A 20,254-nucleotide genomic window follows, 5' to 3' on the forward strand; every position below is an offset into this window, starting at 1 on the left:
TGCTGGATTGAATTAAATCTGGGTACAGATAATGAATTCTGAATTTATTGAGGCGACTAAAGGGGAGGATCTCTGATAACACATTTGGGTTGAATAACAGAAAGAGAGCTTTCTAAAGGGGGATGCGTTCAAGATGCCGGCTGTTGGACTGGCTCTCCAGCTGCTGTAAAATTACACAATCCAGCATGTTCTGCTACAGTTTTAGCATTCCATAATGGCAAACCTGTGGCAGGGCATGCTGGGACTTGTAGTTTCACAACACCTTGGGAGCCATAGGTTGGCCTGGCCTGTCCTAGAGGGGGGAAAAATTCTCCAGAAAATTTCTCTAACTAAATGCAACATTACAGACAAAAACCATAATGTAAAATCTTTTATTTACTGTATTTATACAAGGGAGAACAGAAAAGATAAATAACTCTCACAACAATGAATGTACAAAACATGTTAAGTGCTTATACATAATGCAGTATGGCAGCAGCTGTACCTCAGAATTATCAGTGCAGATGGATTCAGTACAGGCGGTCAGGACCATGACCCCCTTCCCCCCACCACGGTAATATTACAGGTTCTATAGTATGACTAAAATAAACACACATCAGACATTCCAGTCTACAAGGGCCCAATAAGAAAATAGGAGGCATTATCCTATGGACGATATCTCTCCGCTAGATTACAGAGTGCTGCATCTCTGAAAAACGTACCAGTCACAAGAGTAAAACATGAAATTAAACTTGATTATTTTTGATGAACTGCTGTATGTACGGATAGCAAGTCTTTGTGGAGTATGTCTAGTGCACATTACACAAATAATGGAACCCTATATGCCTAATGAAGTTTCATTCCTTAAAAGAACCATTAAACCACAAGTTGGCTTACAGAAAAACACTTAAATATTATACAGTGTGGTTTTGGATCACAAACATATGTAAAAAAAAAAGTTAACATGTTACCATAACTTAAGATATTTAAGACACAGCGGATTCCCTATGTGCAATTCCGTGAATGGACACAGCTAAAACTGAAAACAAAGCACTAGCCTGCACTTAGCCGCATAGCAAACGTAAATACTATGTGAAATATCTCAAGTTCTATCAAGATGTGCAAATTTTTACATGTCTGTGATTGCAATCATGTGAAGCAGTATGCGTTTAGGTGTAATGGTTCTTTGAAGTGGGTCTTTTGCCAACACAGAGTGGAGGAAACTGTATTGTGGGGGGATTGTATCAGCTTATTAGGGACTACTGAGTAGTGGGGTCACTAGTGAATTAATAAACTGTATTACAGAACTGCAATAATAAGCCTTCGAGGAGTGTAAACCAGTGATTTTCATATCCAAACCCCATGTACCCAACAGGTCACATTTTCAGGATTCCTATCTGTGAAAGCATGAGGGACAGTTACTGACAAAGCAAGAGAGATTAATTTACCAGTGCATGATTAAAGAAAACTAGAAAACATGACCTGTTAGGAGTACTAACGGACTGGAGTTTAAAACCCCTGGTGTAAACTAGAGCTGAGCGGGTTTGGATTTACTCTGATCACAAAACGGCATCTTACTGGCTCTCGGATGTCATGTTTTTTGGTTAGCCAATAAGAAAAATCCGGATGAATCCGAACTGGCGTTAATTCTGGCGTTAAGAACCAAGTAAATCCGAACACGCTCATCTCTAGTGTAAACATGGCTCATTATATGCATATTCAGGCTATTTAAACCTTTCTCTGAAACTCTATAACAGCAGATCCCATAGACTATAATCTGACATGACAAGGCCTCGTGGCATCAAAATAATCATGACCAAATCTGTGCAAATCTATAAATTAATTACTAAGCATAGCTATACTTAAGCGCACCAATTGCTGAGCAGCCATATTCAGGCTATAACAGTCTTACAAAGAATCATGGCCATTATACATTGGTAGTTTGCAGATTGACTGGCTGCACTATCAGAGATATTGATTGGTTCAGTCTATAAAATAGCTGCATGCGTTGAGTTTCAGCGACATTTAATGATATACAAAATAAAAAGTATTTTTATTTAAACCGGTCACCTACATAGGCGAGTCCTAGTTCTGGGTGTAGAGAAATAGGGCATAAAGACTGGAGTTAGCATTACGGTTAGATGCTACAACTTCATGCTTTGGAGGATTTTAACAAGATTATAATTTGAAGAAGAAAGAAAACTGCCATTAATCATAGCGGAGATATATATATATATATATATAGATAGATAGATAGACATATATATAGATAGATATACATATATATATATATATATATATATATATATATATATAGTTGAGTATCCCTTATCCAAAATGATTGGGACCGGAAGTATTTTGGATATCGGATTTTTCCGTATTTTGGAATAATTGCATACCATAATGAGATATCATGGTGATGGGACCCAAGTCTAAGCACAGAATGCATTTATGTTACATATACACCTTATACGCACAGCCTGAAGGTCATTTTAGCAAATATTTTTAATAACTTTGTGCATTAAACAAAGTGTGTGTACATTCACACAATTCATTTATGTTTCACATACACCTTATACACACAGCCTGAAGGTAATTTAATACAATATTTTTAATAACTTTGAGTATTAAATAAAGTTTGTGTACATTGAGCCATCAGAAAACAAAGGATTCACTATTTCGCTCTCGCTCAAAAAATTCCGTATTTCGGAATATTTGGATATGGGATACTCAACCAGTATACGTATGTATGTATATATATATATATATATATATATATATATACATACACACACACACACACACACACACATACATACATTCACATATATATATTTATACATATATATATATATATATATATATATATTTATTTATTTTGGGTCATATTTCCTAAGCAGCAGGTTTCCAAAACTACAGACTTTCAGTGGTTTCGCCTGTGATATTTTAAACAGCAAAAAAATTAGTAGTTTTGAAAAGTTGAGGCTTAGTAAATATACCCATAGATGTCAGAAATGCAACTACTGCTGCAAAGAAAATTAAAGTGAAATGAATGAAATCATCAGGGATTAGACTTGAGGGCCTTTAAAAGTATAGCTCCATATTCTAGACTATAATAGGTGCTACGTAAACAACAGCAAGACTATAGGAGGAAGGGGGGTCATAGGGTCTGGTTGAGACATTTTTTATTCAAGGACACAATTCCTCTAATTGTCAGGAACAACAAACAGTAAACAGTAAAACAAAAGGTTGGCAATCTAGGGCTCTCCGCATGGTCTGAAACTGCAAGTACCAGCATACCCTGCCAGCCAGTTTACAGGGCATGCTGGAAATTCGGTTCCACAACAGTGAAAGAGACACAGGTTGCGTAATCCTGCAGTCTGAAGACACATTACATTCTGAGAGATACAACACACCGGCAATCATACTGAATGGCTAAAACAATCTATAATGAGGGCAAGAAACTCATCAATGACCGCATCAGGCTGGAAACAAAGCTTGAAAATCATGTCACATGGTCACAGCTTCATTCAGAAATAAAAGGAATCCGATTACACAGCCCGCCAACATTCCCCATATCATTAATATATTTCAATGCCTTTTTTATTTTTTTTCCACATTTCCTTCCATTTGCACAAAACTTTTTTTTTTTTTTTTTTTTGAGGCAAGATTGGTATTCATTCAAAACCTAAAACCACAGAATCTACACACTTTATCACTAAAGCTATATAATACAATATCAATATACATCTGGCACCTTCGGACAACAGCCCCTTCCACGTTAGGTTTCCACTGACTTGTTACATAGAGAATGGAAATCATCTGCATCACAAACAGAACCCTCTTCGATATTTTAACGTCACCCCCCTTACAAAGTTGATGAAAGTGAGAACACAAACGGTCTGTTTTTGAGAAGATCCCGTGGACATGCTGAGCAAACAGAATACCTGTGGGTAAACTAAGCTGTGTGTTTGCTAAGGAAGGTTTCCATGTCAAGGACACAAACAGATCCAAAATACTTCTGACAAAAGGGAAATGGGCAAAGTGGGGTGGGTGGGTGTAAGCTCGTCACGACCAGCTACACCCACCCAGTCTGAATGATTCGGCCTATCCTAGGCCTCATTCAGTAACTGCCACATCCCTTGTATCATCTGCAGTTCCCATCTCATCAAAGTTATGACAATATACTTTTGAATTTGTTTCATTTTATTGCAGCCAAAAACACTGTTCTTTTAACTGTACAGAAATTAAACTATAATATATACACAAACTGTCGTTTTAAGTTACAGGGTATCAGCGTACGCTTTTTTTTTTTTTGGCATTCAGTTAAACAAAGATTGCATAAATTTCTAGTTTTCAGATAAGCTTGAACTTAACAAATTTGGTGTAAGAATGATACATCTGCCCTGTTTGCTGAACATACTGGACGTGCCGCGCAATCGGTTCACTACGCCTGTGTTTTCACTGTTTTCTCTTGCGCTCTGACTCCAAGCAGAATTTTTCGTAGGCCTCTTCCATCTCTGGGTCCATCGCGTCGTCATCTAAATCATCAAGGAACCTAATGAGGGAAAAGAAAACACAAAGTATTAACCTTACAAAGAATTAAGGGTCAAAAAGGGTTGAGATTACCTAAAGGATCAAAAAAAGGGGCAGACTAGATGGGCCAAGTGGTTCTTATCTGTCGTCAAATTCTATGTTTCTATGTTTATTATGAGAACATAATTGTAGACTGTGCTGCCATCTTCTAGGCAGACTTACTTACTGCATGGGCAGGCAACACAGCACGTTCAACATAAACCAGCACACACACGTCCAGCATATTTTACACTATAATGCATGTGTAAGCCTCATGTAACCAATTACTAACCACTGTATACATGGTGAGTTTTGATGTCCTGAAGCCCATGTAACAAGGAAAAATTAAAGTACTCCCTACTATAAATTAATACAGATCTAACACATAAGTGATGTCAATATAAACATGAATACATGTACATAAAACCTGTATGAACAGTGTGTTATGACAGAAGCCGATTTGCAGCCACCATGTGATTCACACAGCTCTTATGGGAGCTTGTTTAAAAGACTCTAGATTAATAGAAAACTTTCCCACCCATCGTGTGCATTTACATTTTTACTTCATGTATTTAAAAATGTGGGTGAGGTCACCAGATAGACAAATAGGAATTAAATACGGGGGGGGGGACAAAAAGACACATTGAGGAGGGACAAGTTAAAACCAGGCTAAACGCGTGTACAGTAAACATAATTATGTTGGGAATTATATGTATGTTAATGTGTACATGTGTGTTTGTGGATAGAAATGTGCAGCGGGGAGTATTACTAATGTATGTCCACGACCTGTGGGTACCGTCTGTGGTCCACACATTAATAGTACCCAGTAAAAGCACAGATTATGGATTATAAGACTTTAAATATCTGTTTCTTCTACTTTGTTGCATTAGTTTGAAAGACTTCACTGCCGAAATCTATTTTCTCAGTCACTGAACAAAGTAAATAAAAATATATACAGAAAAAACCCAAAAAAACTGTGTCCTCTCTCTAAATTGTGGATCTGATTGAGTTACTAAATTTAAATATTCAGTGCCTGTCCTGCTAAAGCCCTCCATATCCCAAGAGTACTCCAGTGACCCCTAGTGGATGAAAAAGAAATCATGTTTGTAAACATTCATCTGTCTTTTGGCACTTGGGAACCGTTACAGTCATACTGACCATGGAAGGGGGGGGGGGGGGGGATGGAATACAATAAGCCACAGTACTAATTGATCCCTGGGGATTTATTTAATTGCCCCTTATATCAGACAGTATCAAAAAATAAGATTTTAAACCTACCGGTAAATCTTTTTCTTTTAGTCCGTAGAGGATGCTGGGGACTTCGTAAGGACCATGGGGTATAGACAGGCTCCGCAGGAGACATGGGCACTATAAAGAACTTTAGAATGGGTGTGCACTGGCTCCTCCCTCTATGCCCCTCCTCCAGACCTCAGTTATAAGAACTGTGCCCAGAGGAGACGGACAGTACGAGGAAAGGATTTTTGTTAACCCAAGGGCAAGATACATACCAGCCCACACCATCCACACCGTACAACTTGGAACATACGAACCAGTTAACAGTATGAAACAAAACAGCATCAGCCAGAGACTGATCAAAATTGTAACATAACCCTTATGTAAGCAATACTATATACAAGTCTTGCAGAACTTCGTCCGCACTGGGACAAAGATTTACCGGTAGGTTTAAAATCTTATTTTCTCTTACGTCCTAGAGGATGCTGGGGACTCCGTAAGGACCATGGGGATTATACCAAAGCTCCAGACCGGGCGGGAGAGTGCGGATGACTCTGCAGCACCGACTGAGCAAACACGAGGTCCTCCTCAGCCAAGGTATCAAACTTGTAGAATTTAGCAAAAGTGTTTGACCCCGACCAAGTCGCCGCTCGGCAAAGCTGCAATGCTGAGGCGCCTCGGGCAACCGCCCAAGAAGAGCCCACCTTCCTAGTGGAATGGGCCTTTACCGAATTTGGTAACGGTAATCCAGCCGTAGAATGAGCCTGCTGAATAGTATTACAGATCCAGCGAGCAATAGTCTGTTTAGAAGCAGGAGCGCCAACCTTGTTGGCTGCATACAGGACAAACAGTGCCTCTGTTTTCCTAACCCGAGCCGTCCTGGCTACATAAATTTTTAAGGCCCTGACTACATCAATGGACTTGGAATTCTCCAAGTCACCCATAGCCACAGGCACCACAATAGGTTGGTTCATGTGAAAAGATGAAACCACCTTTGGCAAAAATTGAGGACGAGTCCTCAATTCTGCTCTATCCACATGGAAAATCAGATAGGGGCTCTTGTGAGATAAAGCCGCCAATTCGGACACCCGCCTTGCAGATGCCAAGGCCAACAACATGACCACCTTCCAAGTGAGAAATTTTAATTCAACTGTTTGTAGAGGCTCAAACCAGTGAGATTTTAGGAACTGTAACACCACGTTAAGGTCCCATGGTGCCACTGGGGGCACAAAAGGAGGCTGGATATGCAGCACTCCCTTTACAAAAGTCTGTACTTCTGGGAGAGAAGCCAATTCCTTCTGAAAGAAAACTGATAGGGCCAAAATCTGTACCTTAATGGAGCCTAACTTTAGGCCCATATTCACTCCTGTTTGTAGAAAGTGGAGAAAACGGGCCAGATGGAAATCCTCAGTAGGAGCATTCCTGGCTTCACACCAAGATACATACTTCCTCCAGATGCGGTGATAATGTTTTGCCGTCACCTCCTTCCTAGCCTTAATCAGAGTAGGGATGACTTCCTCCGGAATACCCTTCCCCGCTAGGATTTGGTGTTCAACCGCCATACGTAACCGTGGTAAGTCTTGGAAGACGCAGGGCCCCTGCTGCAACAGGTCTTCCCTGAGAGGAAGAGGCCACGGATCTTCTGTGAGCATTTCCTGAAGATCTGAATACCAGGCCCTTCGAGGCCAATCTGGAACAATGAGTATTGTCTGCACTCTTTGTCGTCTTATGATTCTCAGTATTTTTGAGATAAGCGGAAGAGGAGGGAACACATAGATCGACTGAAACACCCACGGTGTCACCAGGGCGTCCACCGCTACTGCCTGAGGGTCCCTTGACCTGGCACAATACCTCCGAAGCTTCTTGTTGAGGCGTGACGCCATCATGTTTATTTGTGGGAGTCCCCACTGACTTGTTATCTCTGCAAAAATTTCCTGATGAAGTTCCCACTCTCCTGGATGGAGATCGTGCCTGCTGAGGAAGTCTGCTTCCCAGTTGTCCACTCCCGGAATGAAGACCGCTGATAGAGCGCTTACGTGATTTTCCGCCCAGCGAAGAATCCTGTTGGCTTCCGCCATTGTCACTCTGCTCCTTGTCCCGCCTTGGCGATTTACATGAGCCACAGCTGTGACGTTATCCGATTGAATCAGAACCGATAGGTCGCGAAGAATATTCTCCGCTTGTCGTAGGCCGTTGTATATGGCCCTCAATTCCAGTACGTTGATGTGTAGACAAGCCTCCTGACTTGACCATAGTCCCTGAAAATTTCTTCCTTGTCTGACTGCTACCCATCCTCGGAGGCTCGCGTCCGTGGTCACCAGAACCCAGTCTTGAATGCCGAACCTGCGACTCTCGAGAAGTTGAGCACTCTGCAGCCACCACAGGAGACACACCCTGGCCCTGGGGGACAGGCTTATTTTCCGATGTATTTGTAGTTGGGACCCTGACCACATGTCCAGAAGGTCCCACTGAAACGTCCTCGCATGGAACCTGCCGAAGGGGATGGCCTCGTAGGTCGCCACCATTTTTCCCAGTATTCGAGTGCATTGATGGACTGACACTCTTTTCGGTTTTAACAGGTCTCTGACCATGTTCTGGAGTTCCTGGGCTTTTGCCATTGGGAGAAAAACCCTCTTTAGTTCCGTGTCCAGAATCATGCCTAAGAAAGATAGCCGAGTCGTTGGAACCAACTGTGACTTTGGTAGATTTAGAATCCAGCCATGCTGCTGCAGCACTCTCAGGGAGAGCGACAAGCTTTTCTGCAATTGATCTCTCGATCTCGCTTTTATCAGGAGATCGTCCAAGTACGGGATAATTGTGACCCCTTGTCTGCGCAGGAGCACCATCATTTCCGCCATTACCGTGGTAAAAAAAACTTGGGGCCGTGGAAAGCCCAAACGGCAACGTCTGAAACTGGTAATGACAGACCTGTACAGCGAATCTCAGGTACGCCTGATGAGGGGGATATATGGGGACATGAAGGTATGCATCCTTTATGTCTAGTGACACCATAAAATCCCCCCCTTCCAGGCTAGAGATAACTTCCCAGAGCGATTCCATCTTGAATTTGAACTTTTTCAAGTATAGGTTTAGGGATTTTAAATTTAGAATGGGTCTGACCGAGCCATCCGGTTTCGGGACCACAAATAGGGTTGAAAAGTACCCCTTCCCCTGTTGAACTAGGGGAACCTCGACAACCACTTGTTGTTGACACAGTTTTTGAATTGCAGCTAAAACTATCTCCCTTTCTGGGGAAGAAGCTGGTAAAGCTGATTTGAAAAACCGGCGAGGAGGCACGTCTTCGAATTCCAGCTTGTAGCCGTGGGATAAAATTTCCATTGCCCAAGGATCCACGTCTGACTGAACCCAGACGTGGCTGAAGAGTCGAAGACGTGCCCCCACCGGCGCGGACTCCCTCAGTGGAGCCCCAGCGTCATGCGGTGGATTTAGTAGAAGCCGGGGAGGACTTCTGCTCCTGGGAACTAGCCGTAGCAGGCATTCTTTTCCCTCTACCCTTACCTCTGGCGAGGAAGGAAGAGCCCCGACCTCTTCTAGACTTATGCGACCAAAAGGACTGCATCTGATATTGTGGTGTTTTCTTTTGCTGTGGGGGAACATAAGGTAAAACCATTTTATATATGAGAGACGCTCAGAGAGACATTGGGCTGCTAGGTTCGAGAGCCAACGCCATGGCGATTTCTGCTAGGCGAGCCCTGTGGACCCGCCAATGGACGGGTGATGCCGACTCAAAGAGGCATATGTAAGTTTTGCCTTACAAGGGTGAGGTTTTATTTGGGGAAGGTCTCGCGGACCTGTTTTCCACAGCTACCGCGGGTAAATCTACTTTATCCATATCTAGGGTATCAATGTCAGCTGACAAGGTATCTGCCCAAGCTGCCACAGCGCTACAAACCCAAGCCGACGCTATTGCCGGTCTGAGCAAAGCACCTGTATGTGTATAAATTGATTTTAAGGTAGTCTCCTGTCTGCGATCAGCAGGATCCTTGAGGGCTGCCGTGTCTGGAGACGGTAGCGCCACCTTTTTGGACAAGCGCGTTAAAGCCTTGTCCACCTTGGGAGAGGATTCCCACAGTAACCTGTCCTGTGCCGGGAAAGGATACGCCATAAGAATTCTCTTGGGAATCTGCAGTTTCTTGTCTGGAGTTTCCAAAGCTTTTTAAATAACTCATTCAGCTCATGAGATGGGGGAAAGGTTACCTCAGGTTTCTTTTTCTTCAACATGCATACCCTCGTGTCAGGGACAGAGGGGTCATCTGTGATATGCAACACATTTTTTATTGAAATAATCATATAATGAATACTTTTGGCCACCCTTGGGTGTAACATCGCATCATCGTAGTCGACACTGGAGTCAGAATCCGTGTCGGTATCAGTGTCTGCTACTTGGGACAGTGGACGTTTCTGAGACCCTGAAGGCCCCTGTGACACAGTCAAAGCCATGGATTGACTCCCTGTTTTATCCCTGGACTCTGCTTTGTCCAATCTCTTATGTAATAAAGACACATTTGCATTTAAAACATTCCACATATCCAACCAATCAGGAGTCTGCGTTGCCGACGGAGACACAATCATCTGCTCCACCTCCTCCTTAGATGAGCCTTCCGCTTCAGACATGCCGACACACACGTACCGACACCCCCACACACTCAGGGATATATCTATATGGAGACAGTCCCCTAATAAGGCCCTTTGGAGAGACAGAGTATGCCAGCACACACCCAGCGCCACCGGACACTGGAATAAAATCCCAGTTAGTACAGCGCTTTTATATAAATATATCCAATTACACTCACTGCGCCAATTAAAAATGTGCCCCCCCCCCTCCTCCTCCTTTTTTGCCCTCTGTAACAGTGTTCAGCAGGGGAGAGTCCGGGGAGCCAGCTTCTCTGCCGTGTGCTGTGGAGAAAATGGCGCTGGTTAGTGCTGGAGGATCAAGCTCCGCCCCCTCAGCGGCGGGCTTCGGTCCCGCTCAAATTATTTATACTGGCGGGGGTTTTATTAATATACCGCCTCCGCAGTATCTAATCAATACGCCAGTGTCCTTTGAGGTTAATATTGCTGCCCAGGGCGCCCCCACTGCGCCCTGCACCCTTGCAGTGCCCGCTGTGTGTGTATGTGCGGGAGCAATGGCGCTCAGCGCTACCGCAGCACGTTACCTCAGTGAAGATCTGAAGTCTTCCGCCGTCTTCTTTCTTCGTATACTCACCCGGCTTCTATCTTCCGGCTCTGTGAGGAGGACGGCGGCGCGGCTCCGGGACGAACGGCGAGGGTGAGACCTGCGTTCCGACCCTCTGGAGCTAATGGTGTCCAGTAGCCTAAGAAGCAGAGCCTATCATTTAAGTAGGTCTGCTTCTCTCCCCTCAGTCCCACGATGCAGGGAGCCTGTTGCCAGCAGTGCTCCCTGAAAACAAAAAACCTAACAAATGTCATTTTCAGAGAAACTCAGGAGAGCTCCCCTGCAGTGCACTCAGTCTCCTCTGGGCACAGGATCTAACGGAGGTCTGGAGGATGGGCATATCGGGAGGAGCCAGTGCAAACCTATTCTAAAGTCTTTAGAGTGCCCATGTCTCCTGCGGAGCCCGTCTATACCCCATGGTCCTTACAGAGTCCCCAGCATCCTCTAGGACGTAAGAGGAAAAACCCTATAACTGGCCCATATTTGCAAAACGCGAAAAACTCATGGACCCCGAGAGCTTATCTCAGATCCTGTGTTCTTCCCGTGAAAACAGGTCAGTTTTTACTCGAACAAACCAGGATTCAATTGAATTACCCGATAACACCATTGGGCACTTTTTTGGCACGAGAACTTTGTGTGATCGATTGAATTCCCCCCAATGAGACGGAGAAAAGGAAAGAAAAAAAAAATGAACATTGAACTGCTACAGTAACTTAAAATAAATAAAACAAAGATTATGCGACAAATGCAAGAACACAGAAAAACAATACATACGGCTCTCCAGAACCAGGTAAATCTGTCCCGTTTTCATCGCAGAAAAAGTCTTCTCTATCCAGCATCTCCTGGTACTTTTCCTGATAATCTGAAGACAGACCAACAATGAGTGGCTGATTCGTAGCCCAACATTAGCAGCAAGATCAAATCGTCATGATAACTGGAGAGGAGGGAATGTGGGAATGTATTACCTGGGTCGGCCGCAGTGAAGGGAACACCTTCTGATGTGTAAAATGTGGGCTCATTCTAAACAAAGAAAAACCACCAGAACATTCAACAATGAATTTCATGCCGTACCGGTTACTGGTATTACATTTCTGGTTATAATAAAATCTGCTATACACTCATATCTCGGTCATGGCTATATGTAGCTTTCCAGTATCTGTGCGAGATACAGATGGATTTCACAGACACTGACATTAAGGGAGTCATTTCGAGTTGATCGCTAGCTGCCGATGTTCGCTGCGTAGCGATCAGTGGGAAAAACGGCTAATCTGCGCATGCACGGCAATGCGCATGCGCGTTGTACGGGTACAAAGTCCATTGTGGTTTTGCACTGGTTCTAGCGACGATTCCAATCGCACATACGGCCGCAAGGTGATTGACAGAAAGAGGGCGTTTCTGGGTGTCGACTGACCGTTTTCAGGGAGTGTTTGGAAAAACGCAGGCGTGCCGGAGAAAACACAGGCGTGGCTGGGCGAATCCTGGGTGGGTGTGTGACATCAAAAGCAAACTCCCCAACGGCAGAATCAACGCACACGAAGAGTAAGGTCAGGGCTGGTCTTGTTTCGCACAAAATGTTTTTGCAGGCGCTCTACTGCACAGGCGTTCACGCTTCTGCAAAGCGAAAATACACTCCTCGGTGGGCGGCGACAATGCGTTTACACGGCTGCTAAAAACTGCTAGCGAGCGATCAACTCGGAATGACCCCCTAAGTACACAGACTCAACATAGCGTAGCAAGAGTGTTTTGCTTTCACAGAACTGGGTCTAACATAAATAAGTCCTGAGCCCTTCCTTATGAACAAGTAACATGAACATGTGAGCAAAAACAGACTCCTCCACTTACAAACTGTATTTAAACAATTAATAATGATGATGGTGAATGGAATAATGTACTTAAAGCTTGGAAACAAAAAAAAAAAAATAGAACAAAAGAAAAGCTGTATGTGAGACTCCCAATGTTGTCAAAGTCAGAGCAAGGACAGACAGACATGGAAGACCCACTTCCATACAAATGCCCAGCTCCACCTAAACCCGCCCACATCACAAGGCCCTGCCCACTCTGGGTCAGCAAATCAGTACAATGCAGACAAGAGCTGTATTTTGGGAAGTATGAAAGTGATATTTAGAACTCAGCAGCAGCCATAAATATAAAAAACGCACTGTTCAATATGAGTGGGTGCTTATGGCTTCCTGTGTTACATTAGAATAGATCCTATAACTAGTCACATTACTTTCATATGTAGTTGAAATGAAGCACTTTCAGATGCCTTCAAAGGTGTGAAAGTTTCAGACTGGTAGACATTAAATGTGTTAAAATTCACATTCACTAACCAAACGGGACTTGTCATTATTTTTGTTAGTTTGCAACGGTCCTTGGGACCAGTAGGCGCCTACGCTTCACTGTGACGCAAACAGACGCTTCACTTGGACAGTCTGGTCTATAGTCTGGGTGTCCTGAGTCCAGATACATGAGCAAGGGTAGCAAGAGACAGCTTTGGAACTAGTCGCCTCTCCGCTCTGCACAAGATCTACGTCTCTCATCCACACGCATTACTTGTTCACACTCAAAATGACAGGACTTTACCCGGGCTTCACCCACTCTGTGGAATGCCCTCCCACGCACAGTAAGACTCGCCTCTAGTCTCCAAACCTTTAAACGTTCCCTGAAAACTCACCTCTTCAGACAAGCCTATCAAATTCCAGACCCACCCACATAACCTTCAGTGCTTCCCTATCTAATTACATCCTCTGTAGAGTATTCATAACATCACATATCTTGTCTTTCTTTAGTCTCACACCCTCCTGACACTTGGCCAACTTTGTGGGGTATCATCATACAACCCATTAAGAACCTAGCAACCTGGTGGACCATTATGCAATAGGTAGCATCTATCCTTGTGTATCAATGCCTATTTCCCTATAGATTGTAAGCTTGCGAGCAGGACCTTCCTGCCTCTATGTCTGTCTGTTTTTACCCAGTTTTGTTCTATTACTGATTTCTAATTGTAAAGCGCAACGGAATATGCTGCGCTATATAAGAAACGGTTAATAAATAAATAAATAGTTGGTAGAAAGAAAATGGACTTTGACACCAGTGATTCTGAATCAATAAACTAAAGGGAGGGGTGGTTATTATGTTGCAGACTTACTGCGGCTGGCACCCACAGAGAAGGAAGAAGGGCATTCATACACAGAGAACGCGTCATGGCAAAGCTCTGGCCTGTCTATATAATTCGCTCAATCTCCGGAGGTCTCAGAGAATCACTAGTAGCAGGGACCACTATGCGTAATCTTACCATGAAGTAATTCGGGTCATTTTCAGGAGTTGCTTCACTGAAGGTTGATGCCGATTGGACCCTCCCCCAGTTACTCGACCGAAGTTCTACCAACTTCAGTAGCATCTGTTTCACATCTCTGAAACGGACAAACAAACCACATATAATTTATGTAAGAATAGGGATAGGTCATTGCCCTCCAAAAGGGGCTTCTTAGGGTCCCATAACTCAAATTTGATACAAACTGTGATGGGCTAATTGCCATTTTCAACCTGCTACAGTCTGCATCCAGAACCACATTCTTCATTCTCTGGATCACTTCCTCCATGTAGGAGTTCCCTTTCTCTTTCCAGGCATCTTCTAGAACCGATCCAGTTAACTAGGAAACAAAACACAGATAACATCATGTAATTTACTCTCATCTACCAGACACAGCCCAGGGAGAAAGTACATCTACTGTACACCCATATCCATCACATTCACTACAACGTGTTCTGCCGGCACTATTGCTATGGCGAGTACGAGGACTAACTCAATCTTTAGTGAAAGCAAATGGTAACTTATGGTAACTACCTTTTTCCATCTTCGGTTAACTCATAATTTTTTCCCTATTCACGGAGTACTGCCATATATCTATGGAAGAGTTTATACAATCAGCAGTTGTCTATTCTAGCAGCTTCACTATACACTGAAATACTCTGTGCTACTGTACATGTGTAAATGAAAGTAACTCATGTAATCTAATAACAATTTTGAGTTAGTTTACTTTTTACTGAAAAGTTCTAGCAATACTTAAATTATCCCTAATGGACTATAAGTAATGATTTATCAAAGTACAATGTTACACCTCCACTAACACAAATTTTTCACAATTATAACAAATAATAAAAACATATCATGTAGCAGCTGCCAATATAGCCTCCTAGTAAGATCAAAATCCTTCCTGACCCCAATGAGTACAGATTGCTCCGGCGGAGGGAGGTTTGTCACTCTGGTACCAAGCGACCGGGTGTGGGGTGTGTGTGTGTGGGGGGTGTCACTATGGCACCTGGCACCCTCTGATGGGGCTAGGGGGTGATTACTATGGCACCCAGTTACCGGGTGTGGGTTGGGACATGGCATGGGAGTTACTCTGGCACACACTGCTCGGGGGAAGGGGAGCACTCTGGCACCCACCCGAATGTGCGGTTTTCGCGATTTTGTTATCGATTTTATATCACCGGTATCCAATTCCAAAAACACTGTTTCCTTGCAAAAATAAATAGGGTCCGCGAAAAGATGCGGACCAATGTATCTTCGTGACACTTATTGCGGCAAAAAATAGGATTTTGGTACTTACCAGGTAAATCCTTTTCTTTGAATCCATAGGGGGCACTGGAGTACTCTTGGGATATGGACGGGCGTAGCCGAACAAGGGCACTGAATATTTAAATTTAGGACCCTCCCCCCCCTCCATATCCCCGAGTACCTCAGTGTACTCTCTCAGTGTTTTTTACTGAGCGAACAGGAACGATATAGAGAGGTTGACAATGGAGAATACCTATAACATAACGGACAACACAATGTTGACCCATAACCTTACTGTCAACTAAACAGTTGACACCATAACCGATAGAACTTTATAATTTGAACCAATCGGTGAAAATGTGTTACCATAAGCTCCTCTGAGCTTAATATCAATCAAGTAAAACTTGTTACCCTAAGCTCCCTTGAGCTTAAAACAACCCAGGTAAAACTGCTCTGGGTGGGCGTCCAGTGCCCCCTATGGATTCAAAGAAAAGGATTTACCTGGTAAGTACCAAAATCCTATTTTCTTTATCATCCACTAGGGGTCACTGGAGTACTCTTGGGACGTACCAAAGCTTCCCTCGTGGGCGGGAGAGCTGTTTGATACTTGTAACAGTAGGCAGCCCAAAGCTAGATGCTGATGGCGCCACCATTTATAACGTGTAAACGTGCACCAACATGGTGCACATGAAGGCTATATAGCCGCGTTTTAGACACTCCACGACCCACTGGGTCTGACATTCCCACAGAACCTGTGGGATGAGCTATTACTGACGTAGGCGATTGTAACTTAGCCTTAAAGTAAACCTGACTTGTAGTCATTATTATTACCCAACTGGATAATGTCTGCTAAGAAACTGGCTAACCCCAGTTGGCAGTATCATAGAGAACAAACAACGTATTCATATCACGTACTGTTGACGTTCGGGACATATATAAACGCGTAATGCGTGTACCACATTCAGAATACTAGAATGTGCTGTCCACACAGGAACCCCTATTGGTATATTGATGTGAAGAATACGAAAGCGTGATTCGTCCGAAGATCTGCTTTGTCATGAGAAAACTCAAATACGGTGGTTTGGAATACAAGGCACCCAAATATGAAAACAAAACCCTTGCCGAAGCCAAGGCTATAAGAAAATTGTTTTCCAAAGTGAGAAACTTAATTCCCATTTGTTGAAAGGGTTCAAAATATGAAAACTGTAAGAAATCTGAACCCAACTTCAAGTCGCCTGGCGCTGTAGGTGGGATAAATAGAGTGTGAACTTTGATGACACCTTGTAGAAAGATGTGTACAGACGCCAATAGAGGCAAACGTCTTTGAAAATAAGTTTACCACACAGATACCTGCACTCTTCGTGCAGATCAACGCCGTTTTCCATCCCACCCCGTTTAACAGAATACGGGTTACTTGAAGGATGATGTTGGAAACTTCCGAGGTTTACAACCTATGTAAGCACACGAAATTTTGTAAAAATGAGCTGCCTTAAACGGCTTACTATTTCGTAACATGGTTAGTATAACCGATACTGTAATGCTCAATTTCTTAAGAGGGCGGTCTGCACCCTCACCCCGTCAACCGCAGCTGCGGTACATAGATAATAGGTACATAGGTAACTATGGGTAAACTAACGTTCCCTGATGTAACAGGTTGGACGTATTATGAGCGGGCCAAGATCGTGTGCAAGTATTCCTTGAAAATTCGAGAAGCAAACTTCTCCGAAACCCATGAGCTACCACCAGTATGACTGTGACAAACTGTCTTATGAGCCGTTTTGACAACGGAGAGAGCAGCGGAAACTGGTGGAGCCAGATACACGATGCTGAATGACCACATGAATGTGAGAGACTCCACCGCCACTGCCCTTGTGATCTGTTTTGTACACATACTGAGCTTTTGTAATTGTGGCGAGATGCCATCATGTATACTTGAGGGTAACCCCCTTCTGTGGACTCACATATGAAACACCTCTGGATTTAATGTCCAGTTTTCAGGATCCAAATCCTGACGGGTGAGATCCTCTGTCTAACAGATGTCCACTCACGTAATGATCTCTTGACATTTTCACGTAATGGTGTTCTAAGCCATTGAGGATTTGAGTCACATGCCGCATTACCATGCGGCTTCTTGGTTCTCACTGGTTGTTGTGTATGCAACTGCCGTTGCCTTGTTTGACTGCTTAAGGCCAGCGTGAGACAGGCATCAAACATTTACCTGAAACTCATGGTTGTTCCTCTCCACAGAAATCTTTAGTAAAAGGCGAAAGATTTATTCGTTCTGAAGAGAAACCAGAGTATATACCTGGTCAGACTGAAAGCGAATCATGTATTGCATTGTAAAATGCACAGAGTTCTAGGACCTTTATCGACAGCAATCTGTCGTGTTTTAGAACCTTGTTGCTGATTTTAACTACAAATCCTGACCCTCTGCGACTGTCGTCCAGAGTATATGCACCCTTTTCCCTCTGTGGGAAACGCGAGTGAAGGGTGGCGAACTAAATTGAAAACACATCTTTATTCTTAATAGGTGAATACACCAATGTACCGCTAGTGTGCGTGTTTTGCACTAATTACTAGACGTACATTTGTTATTGCTGGTGTAGTAGGTAAAAGTCTTTGATTTACCGTATTTATCATCTTACCTAGGCATTGACATCGTTTAGACGGAATTAGATGTGATTGTTTTCGAACTTGATCTGCTACCGCAGTATACCTTAGTAGCGCAAGTTCCAGGAACTTTGTTGAGACAGAGTTCTTATGTGAGATGAGCTATCATCCCAACCTCACTGTGGTAAATACCCAAAGCGATAAGCAACGGTAGACATGAAATGGTTAATGGTTGTGGCGATTTGCAACCGCTAGAACCTGTGAAGAACAAACCGGACTGGGTAAATACGCATTCAAATGCAATTATGCAATTGTGTGGCTCCAATAAGCAAATACTAACCGCAGAAAATCCATTTTCTAACTGTAGTAAATGACTTGCTGATTGATATTGCAACGGAGCTGTTTGGTTTTGCTCAAACAGAGGGGAATAAGTAACTCTGACTCTGTTGTCGTACTACTGCCTGGTTTATAAACCAGCAAAGACTAAATGACAACCTGCCAACCGTTCGACAGAGGCAGTTTTGTCCTTTAAGCTGTAAATAGCTGAGACCTGTATGAGTTGAAGTCCTGAAACCTCGCAAATGTAACATGTAAAGACGCGCTTCCACAATTGTAAAAGAAGTCATCAAACCACTGGCTTGCTGACTGTAACGTCCTGTCGTTACAAGGCGTGACTGTTCCTTATAAAGGGATAAAACGCCGTTACAAATATACTGTATGCGGTAATGGCTGAATATCATAAAGGGATAAAATACCGTTACAAGTATATCAAATTTATGAGCAAACAAGCTCTGGCCTTGTCGCGCTTAACTAGCGACAATGAAAATAACCGGCGTTAGCAGAAGCTTTACAGATATACTCTGCAGCTTCTTTTACCAGTGATCGTCATTGTTTGATACATAGATTCTTGTTTGACAGAAAATCATCTAGCAATGGCGGATCGCGTCCTTTTGGAAACGATTATGTATGGTTGTTAACAACCCCCCCGCACTATCTGAGTGCTGGTCTAATGTACCCTTCTCACTCGTAGTTATAATTTGACATAGAATCGAGTGAAATAAACACTCTGGTACCCAAAGGGAAATTGGCCCTTTGGAAGACTGTCTTTTGTTAGGGCTGGCGGAGTCATTCCGAGACTCCGATGTTACCGCTCTTTTAATTTGAATTGCCAATGTTAACATAGGATTTTTAAAATTATTTTTAGTCTGCACTATAGCCTTACTCGCTATGTAGACAGACACCATAAAATAATAGGCAATAGACAGACACTTGCACGACAATGAAGTTATTATGTGTCATATATATATATGTTATTGCTGAACAGCATATTCATATGAAACTCAAGCTTGTTTCTCTCTACGGAAATCTTTAGCAAAAAACGAAAGATTTATTCGATATGACGAGAAATCAAAATATTTTCTTTTATGTGAAAAGCAGTTCACATGGGCATATGAAACCCGAACCAAATTCCTACTAACTTCCCTGCGCCTCTGGTGGCTGAGAGATGTAGGGCAGGAATGTTCTAGAATTAATTAGAAATACAGATTACATGGCTGACTTATGTGAAAACTGAACCAAAAAATTCCCACTAACACCCCTGCGCCTCCTTGTGGAGTATAGGTGTATGGGCGGAATGTTCTGGAATTATAACCTGGAAGAACAGCAATGATTAAAATGACCGTCATGCCATGCTTCCACTGAAAATCACAGGACAGGTTACCTGCTGCAGCGTTAATATATAGGCTTAATAGCCTATTATACATTAAATATAGGCTTAATAGCCTATTCTACAGTTTCTATTATACAGTAAAATCCGTATGCTTTAGTTAGCCTTCCAGTTATTTTCATTAACTGTTTAAACACTAAGCAGTCTCTTACCCCATGCAGCCTTCTGCTGCTATGGGCTTTACTCAACACTGCCTGCAGTGAATTGTATTATTTCCAACATATCTTATTCCCAAGCAGCCTTTGCTGCTGCTATGGGTCAATAACTTGTTTAAAAACTGAGCAGTCTCTTATTTAGAACTGAGCAGTGTCTTAACCCATGCAGCCTTTGCTGCTGCTATGGGCTTTACTCACCGTCACCCCCCCGCAGCCGC

The 20,254-nt window shown here is 43.1% G+C and overlaps 1 protein-coding gene, 1 non-coding gene and 1 pseudogene across 4 annotated transcripts in view; all 3 read right to left on the reverse strand.

Moving 5' to 3' along the window:
• Positions 1-357: 357 nt before the first annotated feature.
• Positions 358-20,254, reverse strand: part of PAIP1 (poly(A) binding protein interacting protein 1) — an 82,635-nt gene continuing 62,738 nt past the window's right edge. For 2 of the 3 annotated variants that reach the window (XM_063961798.1, XM_063961776.1), the window contains 5 exons: positions 14,504-14,637; positions 14,280-14,397; positions 11,950-12,004; positions 11,759-11,846; positions 358-4,537 (listed from right to left, as the gene is read on the reverse strand). In XM_063961798.1, the coding sequence (XP_063817868.1) occupies positions 4,441-4,537; positions 11,759-11,846; positions 11,950-12,004; positions 14,280-14,397; positions 14,504-14,637 (492 nt within the window). In that variant the 3' untranslated portion in view covers positions 358-4,440. The remainder of the gene's footprint in view (positions 4,538-11,758; positions 11,847-11,949; positions 12,005-14,279; positions 14,398-14,503; positions 14,638-20,254) is intronic. The other variant, XM_063961787.1, reaches the window with a different exon arrangement.
• On the reverse strand, positions 17,732-17,846 carry LOC134961321 (U5 spliceosomal RNA). Its single transcript, XR_010187888.1, has one exon. It is a non-coding gene; the product is annotated as a U5 spliceosomal RNA (small nuclear RNA).
• LOC134932432 (U5 spliceosomal RNA) lies at positions 19,464-19,571 on the reverse strand (annotated as a pseudogene).

This window comes from Pseudophryne corroboree, chromosome 1 (assembly GCF_028390025.1).
Source record: "Pseudophryne corroboree isolate aPseCor3 chromosome 1, aPseCor3.hap2, whole genome shotgun sequence".
Taxonomy (NCBI): domain Eukaryota; kingdom Metazoa; phylum Chordata; class Amphibia; order Anura; family Myobatrachidae; genus Pseudophryne; species Pseudophryne corroboree.